This window comes from Bacillus rossius, chromosome 13 (genome assembly GCF_032445375.1).
Source record: "Bacillus rossius redtenbacheri isolate Brsri chromosome 13, Brsri_v3, whole genome shotgun sequence".
NCBI lineage: Eukaryota > Metazoa > Arthropoda > Insecta > Phasmatodea > Bacillidae > Bacillus > Bacillus rossius.
The window spans coordinates 9,078,628-9,095,636 of record NC_086340.1 but is presented as its reverse complement, the minus strand read 5'-3'; the positions used below and the strand labels follow the sequence as shown (position 1 = coordinate 9,095,636).

General features: G+C 43.4%; 1 protein-coding gene across 4 annotated transcripts in view; it reads left to right on the top strand.

Moving 5' to 3' along the window:
- The window catches only part of LOC134538209 (ETS-like protein pointed), a 506,080-nt gene that overhangs the window by 344,199 nt on the left and 144,872 nt on the right, over positions 1–17,009 (top strand). For all 4 annotated transcript variants that reach the window (XM_063379310.1, XM_063379308.1, XM_063379307.1 and 1 more), the window contains one exon: positions 11,150–11,266. In XM_063379310.1, the coding sequence (XP_063235380.1) occupies positions 11,150–11,266 (117 nt within the window). The remainder of the gene's footprint in view (positions 1–11,149; positions 11,267–17,009) is intronic.

Here is a 17,009-nt window from a genome sequence, read left to right as displayed (position 1 = left end):
GAGGGGAGTGTGTCCGGTGCGCAGACTCCCCTGTGTCCGCGCAACCAACAATACAGAAATACCTTTGAATATATATACTGTATAGAAGTCGCGAGTGGATAGCATTTACTCTACTTTTTTCAGAAGCGTATGATGAGCAGCTTGGGAACTTCACCGCTGCAGTGCGCTGCCGTAACGCCCTGTATCGTCTTAGTTGTTATTTACATGTTAGAGCGCAGCACTGTCGCCCGCTGTCATTCCCCGCACCCCCCATCTATCATTCACTGCAGCTCAACGTCGCTCAACGGGAGGGGGAAGGGGTGTTTGAAGAGTTCGATACTTGTCCGCCAGGGACCACCACGAGTCGATGCCCTAGAGATGGTGGCGATTGCGGCGGTGAATTAACCAACTACCTCAAAACCGTATTAGAAATTTTAACCTGGGCTGGCGACTTCTATACAGTATATATATTCAAAGGTAATACTGTCGCTGAACACAAGACGATGCCACAGCGCTTCATTAGTAGAGACCGGAAAAATTCTCGAATTCATTTCGTGATAGGCTAAAATACAAATCGTACCTCATTGCTGCCTCTGCTATTGGTTCACAACTCACCTGGATGACTCTGGGCCAATGAGAAACACCCGACCAAAGCTTTATCGAATCACAGGCTGCAACGTTGGGACGTCTCCACAAGACAGCAGCCAAATGAGTGGGTGGCATTTGACCCGAGTGTACGTAGAACTGTGGAGTTCATCCTGCAGGTCACTGAACCCGCGAATTTTTCCGGTCCATATTCATTAGCTACGTAACTCAGCGGTTCCCAACCGGTGGGTCGCGACCCACTAGTGTGTTACAGGTGGGGTCGCGACTCGATCCTAAAACTGTCAGCAACCGTCGAATAAACCATCAGGAAAAATGAGAAAAATTCGTAACACATCGAATTGTGCGGAAATATATATCTATTGTTAAATAAGTAACGGTTTGCTACAAAGTGCTGATATTTTGTCAATCATTTTTCAAATCAGAACACAATTTTTTTAATCAATAATCAATCTGTATTTTCATAAAAAATTATATTTTGTCAATATCTTATGGTAAATTATATATACATAAGGAAGGGATACGATACAAATATGTTTTTATTTTTACTCCACCATGGGCCGATGGACGGTGGAGGTATTCCTATAAGGAAAGGCGGGTGGCCAGCTGGAAAAGGTTGGGAACCACTGATGTGTGTTGGGTTAGGAGGGGTCTCAGTCGGGGAAGACTCCAAGTGCGTCTCAGGCCGAAGCCACGCAGGAGTGGTTTGCTGTGTTATGGGATGGGTAGAGACCGGAAAATATCGCGGGTTCAATGACCTTCAGGATAGACTCCAATATCCTCTGCACACTCGGGCAAATGCCAACTGTTCATTGGCTGCTGACTTGTGGGTCGTCTCGACTGGGTGGCCTGTGATTCGACACTTCTATGAGTGAGGGTCTTTAAATGGTCCTCATTCCTCCAGATGAACAGTGAAACCAATGACAGAAGCAGCACGAAGGTATAATTATTTGAATTTTAGCATAATACGAAATTAACCCGCGAATTTTTCAGGACTCTAGGGATGGGCCGTCCACGGGAGCAGCCGAGGCTGTCACGGAGTAGACTCGCCGGCTGAAGCGGGCAGCGCGGAGTCGTGAGGCCTGCGCGCGCCACGTCCCGCCATTGTCACGTGTTCCCGGAACCAAGGTCCCCGCAGCGCTGCTTTGTCCCGGCGCGGCGCCTCTGCCGTCAGGGTCGTCCTCGCGAGTCCACGGGCGCTGCTGGTCCGCCGCGAGCTCCCGGGGACTCTTCCGCCCGTCCCCGCCCGACCCAGCCCGCCCCCTCCCCTTTCCCGCCCATCCCCGCCCGACACCCGCCCGACACTCGCCTGTCTCAGCCCTTCCCCGCCCGTTCCCGCCCGATCCCGCCCGTCCCAGCCCTTCCCCGCCCGTCCCCGCCCGACACCCGCCCGACCCCGCCCGTCCCAGCCCTTCCCCGCCCGTCCCCGCCCGACACCCGCCCGACCCCGCCCGTCCCAGCCCTTCCCCGCCCGTCCACGCCCTCTTCCCTCCCCGGCGCGCGGACTTGGACACATGAAATTTTCAAATTCATAAAGTTTGTTTTCGTGATATGATATATATAAATGATGTATTGAATTTTATTTTTTTTTTGGCAAGTCGATGCCTGGGTCTTAGTAAGAGGGTGGTGCAGGCTTGTTCCGAAACATATTTTTTTTAAATTTATTTCTTAGTCATGGTAATATTTTTATCAATTTGATAATATCGAAGTTCTAATATTCGAGCTACATATGTATATTTGGTTAATTGTGGATGTTAATATTTGTGTGTGTGTGTGTTTTTTAAGAACGCTTCTCAGCCTTTTTGCTAAGATCAGAGTGTATTTTAGTAATTACGAATGTTAATATAGTCAGTTTAATATAACATCTTAAGTGACAAACTAAACCAAAAGTTTCGAGAAAAATATGGTTTTGTTAAAATAAATGTTTATAATTAATAAATTAACATAAATTTTTTATTCTTTAAAATTTTTAGTTTCGTACTAATCATAAGCCCTTCGAATTTGCAATCCACATCTAAAATGCCCCCCTAAACATTTTGCTAACTAATTTCTATATTTTTCCACTTGTGTCCGCCATATTGGATCCGCTATTTTGTTTACAGTAATTATGTTTTTGTTATTTGTAGAGACCTGTAAAATTCGCGGATTCATTTCGCGATAGGATAGAGTCCAAATACTTTTGACATTATTTTGCTTCAGTGATTGGGCCACAGTTTATCTGAAGGACTCTGGGCCAATGAAAAATCTATAACAGAAGAATTAGCGAATCACGATCATTCCAGTCAACAGGTGTTACTAGTCGGGAACCAATCAGCAGATGTAATTTGCACGAGTGCGTAGAGGATCATGGAGTCTATCCTTTAGGGATTTGAAATCGCGAATGTTACAAGTCTCTATTTATTAGTAACCAGCAGCCTTGAAACTCCTTGCGTACCAATTTCTGCTCGAATACAAGTTAATCTAATTGTTATGCCCAGTTTTTGGCGAGTTTGCCCCACTGTGCGGTGTGTAGAGCTTCAGAAAACTGCACAAAATATAATAATATTTGAGGATGGATGAGAAGTCCTGTTTCCGTATTATGTTTTTTAACTCTGTTTTAAGAAGAGTGAAAATGGCTCAAATGCGTGTTTTCAGAATGAAATATCAGGTATAGACTCGGTACAGATTCTTGAGAGCATTGAAGGGTCTTGCGTTTCTCCTCCGTACAGTTTTGTCGTCACCTCTCAGTTTCTCGATGTGAGGACTGCGCGCCAGCTCGCGGCCTTGCGCTTAAAGGCGTCACTGCGTTGGTAGCAACAGCGAGAGTCGCTCTTGTCATCCCGTCTCGTTAATAAAAAAAAATACACCCTCGAATATGCGGGCCTCTTAATATGCTTGCTTAATGTATGCCATTTTGCATCCCGCATGGCTGTGCCGATGCTGGTTTTACCTGGGTAAACTTAAACTAGTTATATCCTAAAGTTAAGATAGGGGAGTTAGTCATGACTAGGGACCTCAAAAATTCGCGGTTTAGATGACCTTCAGGATAGTCCACACAGTCCTCTGTATACTCGGGCAAATAACGCCAGTTCGTTGGCTGCTGACTTGTGAGTCGTCTCAACTTGTTTGCCCAAGATTCGTTACTTCTTTTGGCTGAGGGTTTCTCATTGGCCCAGAGTCGCCCAGACGAACAGTGAACCAATAGCACAAGCAGCTTAAAGGTATATATGTATGAATTTCAGACTATCGCGAACTGAATCTGCGAATTTTTCCGGTCTCTAGACTCATGACATCAGTTGCTGCTATGGACTACCTATCCAAAGTAAGCACACGGCGCATGCTACATGTCCTGCGTGGCTGAAACCCCGCACGGTAATGCTCATATGCTTCGGCCTGAGACACAGTCTTCCCTAACTCAGAACCCTCCTAACCCAATACACTAGGAATAAGTTACGTACCTAGTTAACTTTAAGCAAATACGCAAGTGGGATGTTTAGCGTAACACACGGGTGTCGGGAACTGCCAGGAGACGGTATGCTGTGACGAATAATGTGGAGTCACTTTTCAACCTCGCCATCACCATATTGTATGCGAGAAATGGTGCTCGACCACGTCTGGTAATGATTAGTTAAGTATGAACTAGAATTTCGGCCGTTAAACACGGTCACTGTCATGAAGGGAAAAAAAAGTCATTTGAAACTGTTTCCACACACTGCAAACTTCACTTCAGCCAATGTTTTTGATAGTTTAACCAATATGGCGTGACAGTTAGTTGAAAGGGGGGAGGGAGTGTTCACGCAGTTAGCATGTGATCAATTAGAGACCTGTAAAATTAGCGGATTCATTTCGCGATAGGATAGAGTCCGAATACTTTTGACATTATTTTGCTTCAGTGATTGGGCCACAGTTTATCTGAAAGGACTCTTGGGCCAATGAAAAAAAAAATCTTTAACAGAATGAATTAGCGAATCACGATCGTTCCAGTCAACAGGTGTTACGAGTCGGTAGCCAATCAGCAGATGTAAAATTTGCACTAGTGCATAGAGGATCATGGAGTCCATCCTTTAGGGATTTGAAATCGCGAATTTTACAGGTCTCTAGCTGATCATGCAGGCATGGCCACTCCCTGGCTGAAATACACCTCGGTGTCAGTTCGTAACTGCAGCTTTGTTTTTTCGTTCCTGCTGCACTCGTGTTTCTCCAATGTACCAGTGCTACGAGCCAGTGGCGTAGTCGTCCCAAGTGGTTCCCGGTGGGAGCAGCTGCGTAGTGCTGGGTGTTGGGTTGAGAAGGGGGGGGGACAGTGCCCCGGGGCGGCCATGTTGGAGCTGTCCTTGGCTCGCAGGCACGGCAACAATTTGCGAGCGCACCCATGCGTCACGGCGCCCCTCCTACACCCCCCTCTCCCTCCAGCGCATTTCCCTTCCCTCTCTCACTCTATCAACCAACACCATGCAGGGCTCTTCTGCTCGCGAGTGTAGGCCCGTGTGTGCCGGCGGCTTCGAACCCGCGACAAGCGCGGCTCCAGAGGAAGGGGAAGGGCGCAGGGGGCGATAGCCCCTTCCGAGCCCAAAAATTATACTTCTGATTTCTTTGTAGGGAATGTTAATGTTAACTTAAATACTTTCGTTAATGTGCTAAACTCTTCTTTCAATCAAAATTTTCTACGAAAATACTAACTTTCAGTATTTGAGGCCATATATTTAGAGACCTGTAAAATTCGCGATTTCAAATCCCTAAAGTATAGACTCCATGATCCTCTATGCACTCGTGCAAATTACATCTGCTGATTGGTTACCGACTCGTAACACCTGTTGACTGGAATGATCGTGATTCGCTAATTCTTCTGTTAAAGATTTTTCTTTGGCCCAGAGTCCTTCTGATAAACTGTGGCCCAATCACTGAAGCAAAATAATGTCAAAAGTATTTGGACTCTATCCTGTCGCGAAATGAATCCGCGAATTTTACAGGTCTCTACAAATATTTTGTGAATATCCCAAGGACAATGTCATGATTATTAACTGCATCCTCCTGTGTGTGAGGGCCCTGCCGGAGAGGTCTTCCTGGAGCCGCCATTAACCCGCGACCCTGGAGCAAGTGCTGCAGTAGAACAGAAATACTCACGTGGAACCACAGATATTTACATGAAGGCGACTGTATATCACTACAGAATAGCGTTCGGTTAAATTCATTTTGTTAACCGTTCCCTGAATAGCTTTCCAATATTAACTGCGCACATTAACAAGCCTAGTGAAATAAAATAGTCAAATTATTAGCTATCCAATTTATTATCTTTTCTATGTTTCGAAAGAGTTAAGCTTGGATGAAACAACAATTCAAATATAAAGTTACGTGCCAATTTTCTTAAGGAAAATGTTTTTTATATTGTAGTACTACTGGTTTCCAAAGGAATCTTTTACAAAAGTACAGAATTTTTTTGTCTGTGTATGCTATAGATTCTATTCCCCCCCCCCCCCTCCAAGTTGTTCAATAAGATCGCAAACTTGACGGACATGAGAAGCGATAAACGTATATTGCAAAAAAATAAAATAAAATAAAAGCCCGTCAATCTACTGTAATTTGTAACAGTTAAAAGGGATGTGCGCCTGTGTGGGTTTTTCAAACAAATGCGAGCCTGCGCGGTCATTATTTTTTTATCCCTTATTAGCATGCGAGTCGTGTTGGTCTCCATGCCTGGGCGAGCAGTGACGTCATCAGGCAGCCACCTGCCGCGGCCTTGGGCGGGCCAGGCAACAGGCTAAGTCGCCTCTACGTGGAAGCGCTGTCTCCGTTCCAGACCGTTCCAGGCCGTTCCAGGCCGTTCCAGACTGCCGGGCGACAGGAAGAGTTGTTTTCTTTTTATGTATATATTCCAGGACACAGTTACTGGAAAAAAAAAGGGGGGGGGGGTTTGTCAGTAAAGTCGGTTTACGGACGATAATTTTACGTGATAAAGTCATAAGAAAACATTGATGAAAAATTGCATACTTTGTAATTTTCAAATATCATTCACAGTTTTTTGCAAATTTAATTTAAGTAATTTGTTTAAATATAATCACGATCAATTAGTTAAAAAGCTAGCCTTAACCTGTTTGATATTATAGAATATTTTCTCGCGCTGTGGTTGACCGGTTCTTGCACGCTCGGCTCAGGCGAAACGACGTGACAATGAGCCATGCTTTTTCGTGCGTTCAGCCGGCGTTCATCGATTTATAAGACGTTATCACGTCAAAAAGATTACTACTTCGGGTCGTTTTTGTCTCGTTTAGGGAAGCTTTGCCACCAGCTCATTTTGCATTCCTTTCGCTACGTGTCAGATTTGCCTGGTGTGTCGTTTCTGTACTTCATCTGCGTAAGAATGATGAAGGGTTGTGTTTGTGTTAGTAAGACGGGATGATAAGAGCGACGCTTTCTGGTGCTTCTGCTGTGGTATCGCCTCTAAGCGCAAGACTGTGGACTGGCGCGCAGTTTTATCGTCGTGCACGAAACAACTACGAGATTTGAGCAGGCATATGCATGTAAATAAAGGTGTAATGCAAGTCCCTTGAGTATACCGGGTATCTCATGCCTAAAATGTATTCTGAAATCAACACGTTTGAGCCTTTCTAACGATTTTAAACACAAATTTCTGAAACCAATACTGCTTATCCATCCTCAGCGTATTCTTAAATGTTTTTCGTAAGCAGACTTAACATTGATATCTTGAGCAGTTTTCAAATTACGTGGGGTTTTCTGAAGTTCTGCTTACCTTATGTGTGCACGGCTATACGGGGTCCTTAATCGATTATAAACTATATTTGTGTTGTGCAGGTACTGCAGAGTAAAGTTTTCCATTTTGATTTTGTCGAACGGTCCGGATTAAAGTTTGCTAGACGTGAAATAAGAAAGCATCCATTGTTTTCTGAATTCCCCCCCCCCTTATGAAACGCGCATTTCATTATCTATGGTCCACTTTGGCGCCTATTCGTGGGTTAGGGAGAGTCCAGCGTTACTTTGAACCAGCGAGGATGGCCATAAGGTCGACCTGCGAGCTTTCACTGACCGCGTCTTCGACTCTGTTGCTGGTGAGCGGAAACCTTCATCGGTTACAAGATAACCTTACTAATTTATTTGTGACAACGGGATTTTAATCGCACATTTCTTCATCAACGAAGGCTCTTTGAAAACATAACTTTGATAAATTAAATTTTTTAAAGACTAATTAAAAAAAATTGGAATGAGCCGTCACATGAAACTTCACATTAAAATAATAAAAAAAATATTTAATAATTATCTTGAATGACGAAACGGAAAAAAAAATCCTCACAATTGGGGTATCACATTGTAGGTTCACAATTGTAACAAAGACAAAACGTCTTGCAGTTTTGTCTTGGTCTCTACTTTATTCATTATTCCATCTTCCTTCATCCATCTCCGTCAGCGATCTCCCCCGCCACTTAACGTTGCAATATTCGTTACGCCCTGACGAGTCACCGCCACCACTTGCCCTGTCGGCTTTAAAGAAGTTTCACTTGAATCATGTACTTAGTTCGACCCTAACGGGGTGTGTGTGCGCAGACATTCCTTCAGTCGCGATAAGTGGTGACGTCGCGCGTCGATGTGACCACTCAGGGGGTGAGGGTGGAGGGGGGCTCCCCGCTCACGGACACGCGTGACTCAGGGTTCGTGGACCTGACGGACACGGTCGTTCCGTTACCTGCGGGCTGCCGCGCACAAAGCCGCCCCGCGCGGAAGCCCGGACGGAACACGGTCTGTCCATCTGGGGGTCCCGCCCCTGAAGCCCTGCCCCGGCTGCACCACGGTGTAGGCAACCCGGCGAGCACCTCTGTGCCAAGGACAGGGGAACCTTCAGGGGTAGAAGCCGCTGCTTGCGCCGAGCTCCAGGATCAACCACGCCATTTAAAAAAAAAAATGCTCAATGTTTCCGAGTGGGGTCTTTTCAAGAAAGTCACTTGAAAACACGCTGATTTTGTTTTTTTAAAAGCGTTGAAAATTGCTGAAACGAGCATTTTTTTTTCAGAACGATTTTTTTTTTTTTTTTAGGAATTGAAATCACTCAAGGGACTTTTATTACACATTTATCTTAATTTCTCAGACAGTGAATGTTTTTGGTCACCGCTCAGACCTCACAGTTGTCCTGTGCACTGGGAGAAGACTGCGCGCCAGTCCAGAGGAGACACCGCGCTAGAAGCACCAGCGAGCGTCGCGCTTATCATCCCGCCTCGCCGACACACACACCGCCTGGCCGGACGCGCGTGCTCTGGAGGCGCTAAGGTCGACCCTGGCCCGCGCATAGCACGCCTCTTCGCCTCTAAGCGCAAGGCTCTGGACTGGCGCGCAGTCTTCTCGTCGTGCACGGGACAACTGTGAGATCTGAGCGGCGACCGTAACATCATACGGCCAAGAAATGATGATAAAGGGGTAATGCAAGTCCTTGAAGTGCTTTCAAAAATCTGTACTGTTTTTTTTTACGCCTAAAAATTACTCCAAAAACATGTTTTTGTTGTTGTTTTTGGGTTTTTTTTTTTTTTTTTTTTGCCATTTTAACTCTTCTAAAACTACAGTTTAAAATCTTAATCCGAAATAAAAAGTACTTTTCGGCCCTAGCGAACTCTTAAAATGCTTTTCGTAAAGAGACCGCACTCGGATATCTCGAGTGGTTTTCAAATCGCGTTGTTTTTCCTGAAGCTCTGCGCAGCGTGTGTGCCCGGGCAGGCGGGGGCCTTAAGAGGCAGGCACTAAAAAAATAATATAATAAATATACAGACAAACATTAGACTAGTGTACGCTGGTTTTCAGCTCGTGTGAGAGTCTCAGTGGCACTTATTTTCTCGCGTCCTTGTTTTCTTTGTCTTGTCATGTTTTTTTCCCCCCTGTTGGAAAAAAGCCGTACACAAACATAATTACATTTAATTCAGGTCCTAGGAAAGCACTTCTACGCCCATCCAAACTGGGTGTTGGCTGCTGTGTCATACGTAATCACCGTGTGTGCGGGTGGTCTGAAACGTAGAATGACAAAGATACACTTTCCTTGTTACAAGTGCATTTCAAAAGGTTGCCTTTCGCCTGCTTTTTAACTTTTCAGAGGAGTTGCGTGACAGGTGGTGTCACGAATCGTTTACAAAAATTGACCACAATTTTTGTCTCATGTTTATTTTTTTTTGTAAATGGAACATAAATATATAGTAAACTATACAGCTGAAATTTTACATACTTTTTTGTTCTGATGTCAAAAATTTAATTTGATATACTGATATTCTTCATTTTGAATTTAGGCCTCCATCTTAAAAATACGCTATTATTATCAACAACAAAAAAGGAAAAAATTAAAATTTACAAAAAAATTATTTTATTTTAATTTAATAAATATTTCATAAATAAACTGATTCTGCCATTATGAATCATATCTTTCATATTTAAAGTTGATACATATTATAGAAAAAAATGTAAACATTTATAAAAATTATTTTAAATCAATTTAATAAAAGTTAAAAATAATCAAGGAGCCCTGGGTTTTAACACAGTTCATTAGGCACTCAATATATCTGCAGTTGGTAAGATTTTTAACATGTGAACACGCCATTTGGGGAAGCCTTCATTTCACAGGGATCAGACCACACCCGAACAGTTCCGAAGTTCTCCGAATTTTGCCGATAGCTCGTGGGGAAATAAAAGTAACCATATTTGCTAGGTTTTATATAAAGTATTTTGTTAGTGCATTTCAATGAAAAGCTTGTTTTTTTAAATAATAGCACATAATTTTTATGTTGAATAATCAGTTTAGCTCAGGGACGTAACTAGACTTCTTGGCGCCCCTCCCTTCCTTTTTTTTGCCAAACCAACCAAACCAAAACCTTTCCCGACAACACTCATATCGCCACCACATATTAATCCCATTATTAGAGACCTGAACAATTCGCGGGGTTCATTTCGTGTTATGCTAAAATTCAAATAATTATACCTTAGTGCTGCTTCTGTCATTGGTTCACTGTTAATCTGAATGACTGAGGGCCAATTAGAGACCCTCACTCATAGAAGTGTCGAATCACAGACACTCAGTCGAGACGACTCACAAGTCAGCAACCAATGAAAAATTTGCATTTGCCCGAGTGTGTAGAAGATTTTGGAGTCTATCTTGGAGGTCGTTGAACCCGCGTATTTTTCCGGTCTCTAACCCGTTATTAGAGACCCGGAAAATTCGCGGGTTCATTTCGCGATAGGCTAAAATACAAATCGTTGTACCTCAGTGCTGCCTCTGCTATTGGCTCACAACTCACCTGGATGACTCTGGGCCAATGAGAAACACCCGACCAAAGCTTTATACGAATCACAGGCTGCTACCGCTGGAACGTCTCACAAGACAGCAGCCAATGAGTGGGTGGCGTTTGACCGAGTGTACGTAGAACTATGGGAGTTCATCCTACAGGTCATTGGACCCGCGAATTTTTCCGGTCCCTACCCATTATTTAACTTGAATGGTAAATAAGAACATTTATTTTACAGTCATTTCATCTTCAACACATAGCAAGTGGGATAGTGCGGTGTGTGGAGTGTGCGTGAGACGAGCGGTGTGTGGTCGCTGTTGCAGACATCCCGACCCAGGTGCCGCCACTCACGCCCGGCACCAACAAGAAGATGACGGAGGCGCTCAAGGCGTCCTTCGCCTCCTGGGAGAAGGAGCAGCTCCGGCTCAACATCGTCAAGGGTGAGTTCTGCGTCGTCGCCGTGTCTCGCGGCCAGTTTTGTTTATCCTTTCAATTTAAAAAAAAAAAAAAAATTGGTTGTCTGTAAGGCCGGTTTACGGACGATAGTTTAACGTGACAACGTCTTTAACAAAACATTGATGAAATGATTGCATACTTTTATGAATAAAATTGAATCCTTTTTATTGAATTATCGCTATTTTGTATGGATGCAAAGAAGGAGTGAAATGAAAACTACAATTTAATTGATAAATTTACTTTTATTTGCACTCTTTAATTCAAATATGTTTATTACTTTAACGAAGAGATTATTTTAACTACAACTTGTATACATGTTTGCTATTTAACTTCTTCCAATCTATGTTATTCTGTTAAGGATAGGACGATGATAGGAAAAGTAGAAAACGAATGGGAGTGTTTCAATTTTAACGTGCCTCGAAAAAGTCAAATTGATGGTTGTTCCAATCGAGTGGAAGAGAGATAGATGCGGCGCAAGCGTACAATGAGCGTAACGGGACACAGCGTAACGGGGCAATGTGCGTTATGGGACACTTTTTCGTGCGTGCAGCCGGCGTTCATCGATTTATTAGACGTCGTCACGTCAAAAAAAAATATTCCTGGCGAGACCCTGTCTCCCGGGTTAGGTTCCTGTGGTTTTGTAAAAACATAAATTTTTATCGATGTAATTAATGATATACTACAAATCAGGGGCGCATAAAGGGATTCATAAAGGGGCTCCGCGTGGAAATGAGCCATCTCTGAATAAGTTGCTTGGATGTTCTACACTGCCCATATGTTGGCCTGTACGCATGCAGTAAGTATGAAACTTCATTTAAATACACAGAAAATAATTCCATACAAAATACGTTTTGACGTTTACGTCTGTCAAGCCTTGTTTCACAATCATGGTTTTGCAAGCGAAGCGGGACCTCACTCATTGAGGAACTTGATAATTCCAGGGGAGCGCACCCCCCTCCCCTCCCCGGTCCTACGCCCATGCTACAAATAATGAGTTTTAATACGAAATCTACATGCGAAAGTTTAATCCAAAACATGCGTTCAGCAAGTGTTAGGACTGACAAAAAATAAATTTTGTTTTTAGGTTTATAAAAAAACTTTAAATATGGACATTTTTGTTACGAAAAAATCCTTTTTTTTTTTTCGATTAAATATGGATCATATGCAAAAACATGAATACCATAAGCAAATTTATTTAGTATTCAACCCCCTTAATTAACAGTAACAAACAGGGCCGTACAGAGAAAAGAAATCTTAATACTGTCAACGTGGTGTGTGCGTAGCACATCACATGTAAGTTTTCCAATAAATATTAATATCAGTGGACTTGCGATTTTCGTCATTCCCCTTCCCCCCCATCCTCCCCCCACTTTTTTTTTTTTTTGTTGTTCCTGAGTCTCGAGGATTTTGCAAACACCTACCCTGCCCCTGCTGTCGCTTGTCATCCCCTCACCGACGGCCCTGAGAAAGTGAAATAATAAATATCGTGTGTCGAGTTCGCGCCTTAAAGGGTAGTTTACGACTGAGCACGGTAGTCGTATTTCAAGGACGGGGCTAATTCCCGCTGTTACTTCGTATAGCACTGGATCGTAAACCAGCCTCAAGTGGAGACAATGACGGGAGTGTTTATCGCCGGAGCCGTCTGGGCGTTCCCCGCAGTGCTTCGCCTCCGGGCACGGGGGGAGGGGGGGAGGGGGGGTTTGCTGCCGTAACTTAGAAACACACGACATAGAATCTCAATCATTGTGTTCTCATTTACGTGGTTCTGACACGTGTCATTGTTCTATGTTATGTGTAGAGACCTGCAAAATTCGCGGATTCATTCGGTGATAGGCTAGAATTCAAACACACATACCTCTTAGATGATTTTGCTATTGGTTTACTGTTCATCTGGACGAATCTCAACCAGTTACAAACCCTCAACCAAAGAATGATCGAATCACAGACAAACCAGCTGAGACGACTTACAAGTCGGCAGCCAATGAACTTGCGTTATTTGCCCGAGTGTACAGGGGTACGTGCAGTCTATCCTGAAGGCCATCGAAACCGCGAATTTTGCAGGTCTCTATAGTAATGTGGTTCGGCTTTGTGTGTTTCTATGGTATCTGTCACGATAGTTTTAATTTGTGATAGCTCCAAGTTAGGATAATCTAAGTTACGTGTTTCTAAATTATGACAGTTCCAAGTTACGAACTTTCTAAGTTGTATGTTTCTAAGTTATGTGGATTTTTTCTGTGATTCTAAGTTTCGACGGTTCTAAGTTGTGATATTTCCAGGTTATGGTTTTTAATTCACGTGTTTATAAGCTATGACAGTTCTGAGATATGGTTTTATAAGTTACGATGTTTCTAAGTTGTGTGTTTCTAAGTTATAAATGTTCTAGATTTTGATAATTCTAAGTTATGTGGAGTTTGTTTCGAGGATTCCAAATTTTGATTGTTCAAAGCTTTGTGTTGGAAGTTCTGTGTGGATCCGAGCGGGTGACTCGGAGATTTGGCAGCTCTTCTTGCGGTCTGTGTGCGCCGTCGTGTTCCCCGCTTTTTTAATCTTTGTTCTCATTGAAATGTATGCCTTGTTATAACTTAGTTTGTGTCATGTTACGTGACTCAAATTCGACCTATCTCGAAAATAGTATTAGCGGTAGGTACGCATTTCCCTGTTGTCACTTACGAAGTTCCGCTTGTTTCTTTTTTTTTTTTTTTTTAACGTACACTGACAACCTCGTGAAGTGGTTAAAACAAAACCTCCGTTGACGGAGCAACAAGTGGCGGAGTAATACGTAGTTCGCTGGTACTTCTTCTGAAGCAGGTGACATGGCACTGTCCATGGGCCAAAGTAATTTCCGTGTGAGGGCATGTGGCAGTTAGGCCGTTACATTTTTTTAAATGTCATGGAACAGAAATATTCATTTTAAAAAAAATTGGTTGTCTGTAAAGTCGGTTTACGGACGATAGTTTAAAGTGACAACGTCATAACAAAACATTGATGAAATGATTGCATACTTTATGAATAAAATCGAATCATTTTTATTTTAATAATAAAATATTAAATACTTGAAATTATTCTAGTAATCAGATTTTTAAAATGCAAGAATAATTAACCTTTATTGCCGAAATTGTTGTTGTTATAAGCATGGAAAACCACATTAACTTTTCACTTCACTTTATAAACAGTCGAGTGGAAGAGAGATAGATGCAGCGCAACCGTACAATGATTGTAACGGGACACAGCGTAACGGAACAATGTGCGTAACGGGACGATTTTTCGTGCGTGCAGCCGGCGTTCATCGATTTATTAAACGTTGTCACGTCAGTAAATTTGTACATTTACATGATATCAACTGTACCACTACAAAATAGTGTTCGCAGTAATTACCGGGTAATACGGGCATTTATGCTCTGTTGTTCCAGTACCTCCCAGAATAGCTTTACAGTATTAACTACGTACATTAATAAGCAAAATAAAATAAAATGAAGTCCGACTATTGAATATTTTACTATCTTCCTTGGTTTAGAAAAAAAATATGCTTGAATTAAACATCAATTAAAATGTAAATTTATGCGCCAATTATCGTAATGCATAAATAATAAGGAGTAACAGGCGATTTGCCTAAAGGCGGTTTGCCTAAACATGAATTCGTTACGGCGATTTGCCTAAAGTCATTTCGCCTAAAGGCGTTTTGACTAACGTCGAATTGCCTAACGGCTATTTGCCTAAAGTCGATTTGCCTAAAGGCGATTTGCCTAACGGCGTTTTCCCTAACGGAGTTCTGTCTGACGGCGAATTGCCTATTGGCGATTAACCTAATGGCGTTTTTCCTAACGGCTTTTTGCCTCCTATTTGGCCAACGGCGTTTTGCCTAAAATTAGGCAAAACGCCTTTAGGCAAAACGACACATGTCCATACTAAGTAATATCGCGAGCAACGTATTTAATACAAGCAAAGATAACCGCGGTCATGTGTTTTTTACGTGACTCCCCGCGGGAGACGGCCGCTGACGTACATTCAAGTGTGCTTTTCCCAGGCTGTCCTCTGGCGCTGCTGTCGCGTCTACCTCGGGCTGTCGTGCGTGATAGGTTTTTTTTTGGGGGGGGGGGGGGCGCAGTAGGTGGCAGTAGGTGGCAGCCCTGCGCGGCGACGTCTGCCCGCACGCTTGCCAACTGTTGCGGCGCTCTCCGTCTCTCTCGTCTCTGGTCCGCACGTAACCCGACCGCCACTTGTTGGACCCTGCGCCCTTCCTTTCCCTCCCCCCCCTCTTTCCAGCGGGCGTGACGTGACAGCCAGGGGTGGCGCGCAGACACCTTGCGTTTTCTTTCCGCAGGCTGTGCAGAGCCACAGGAAAAAAAAACCCACCCAAACTGCTCAACATATCACACTAGGGTCTGTTAACGAAATGCAATGCACTTAAGGCCCCCGCCTACCCGGGCACACACACACGGTGCGCAGAGTTTCAGGGAAAAACAACGCGATTGCAAAACCACTCAAGATATCCGAGTGGGGTCTGCTTACGAAAAGCATTTAAGAGTTCGCTGAGGGCCGAAAAGTACTTTTGATTTCGGATTAAGTTTTTAAACTGTATTTTTAGATGAGTTAAAAAAAAAAGGTTAAAACGCATGTTTTCAGAATAATTTTTAGGCGTAAAACAACCAGTACAGATCCTTGAAAGCACTTAAGGGACTTGCATTACAAAATTTACCTTAATTTCTCCGCCATGTAATGTTACTGTCACCGCTCAAATGTCACAGTTATCCTGTGCACGACGAGAAGACTGCGCGCCAGTCCAGAGGAGACACCGCGCTAGAAGCACCAGCGAGCGTCGCGCTTATCATCCCGCCTCACTAACGCACACACCCCCCTGACGAGGCGGGCCCCTTAATTCCTCGATACATCCCACGGGAGGTGGTCGAACAGCGTGAATACTCAAATAGCCAACTAAACGGTTATTTGGCTGGTAGTGCAACCTATCATTCTCACCGTCTCTGCGCTGCATTGCGATCAAATACGTAGAAATGTGATGCGACGAGCAGAAATTATAGGTAATTAGTGACATGATAAATTCGCGTTTTATTGTCCGCGAAAAGATTTCCAGACCAACTGAGTGTTAAAACTTCGTAGCATTTTCTTGTGTTTATTTCAGTAGCATGTCTACTGCCAGCACACCAATCACAGTCATCCAGTGCGGAAGAAAACGCGTCCTGATTGGCCCAGCCAAATAGGGTATTGGCTTCTCTTACAAACTGCAAGGACAATTGCTAGCCCATGCACACTTTATTTGCAGTCTAATTAAAATTCAGATTTTTTTTCGCCAAAAAGAAAGTCATACCTAATTTAGAGCCAGGGTAGACTCCATAAAAGTATGCACGATCAAGTTGAGCCCCCATGTTTTCATTGGCTTCTGCCCTATTCAACCTTCTCTCCGGGTCGTCACTGGCTTCCAGGCCTGGGCCTGTCGAACAACCGGCGATCCAATGACAACTGTAGTTACAGTCTACAGACGTTTGCATTCTAGTCTGTCGTCAGATTATAATACAAATTTTTCTGTTCTCTAATTATAATACGAGTTAAACGACGCACTTTGCACACACACACACACAGTAAAAAAAATGTAACTGTTAAAACATTTTTTTTTGTAAAAGTACACGTATTTTTAAAGATACAAATATATTTTTTTTGGAAAGCTATGTCTTCTGTACAAGTACAAAAAACAATTTTTGATGCAGAACAATT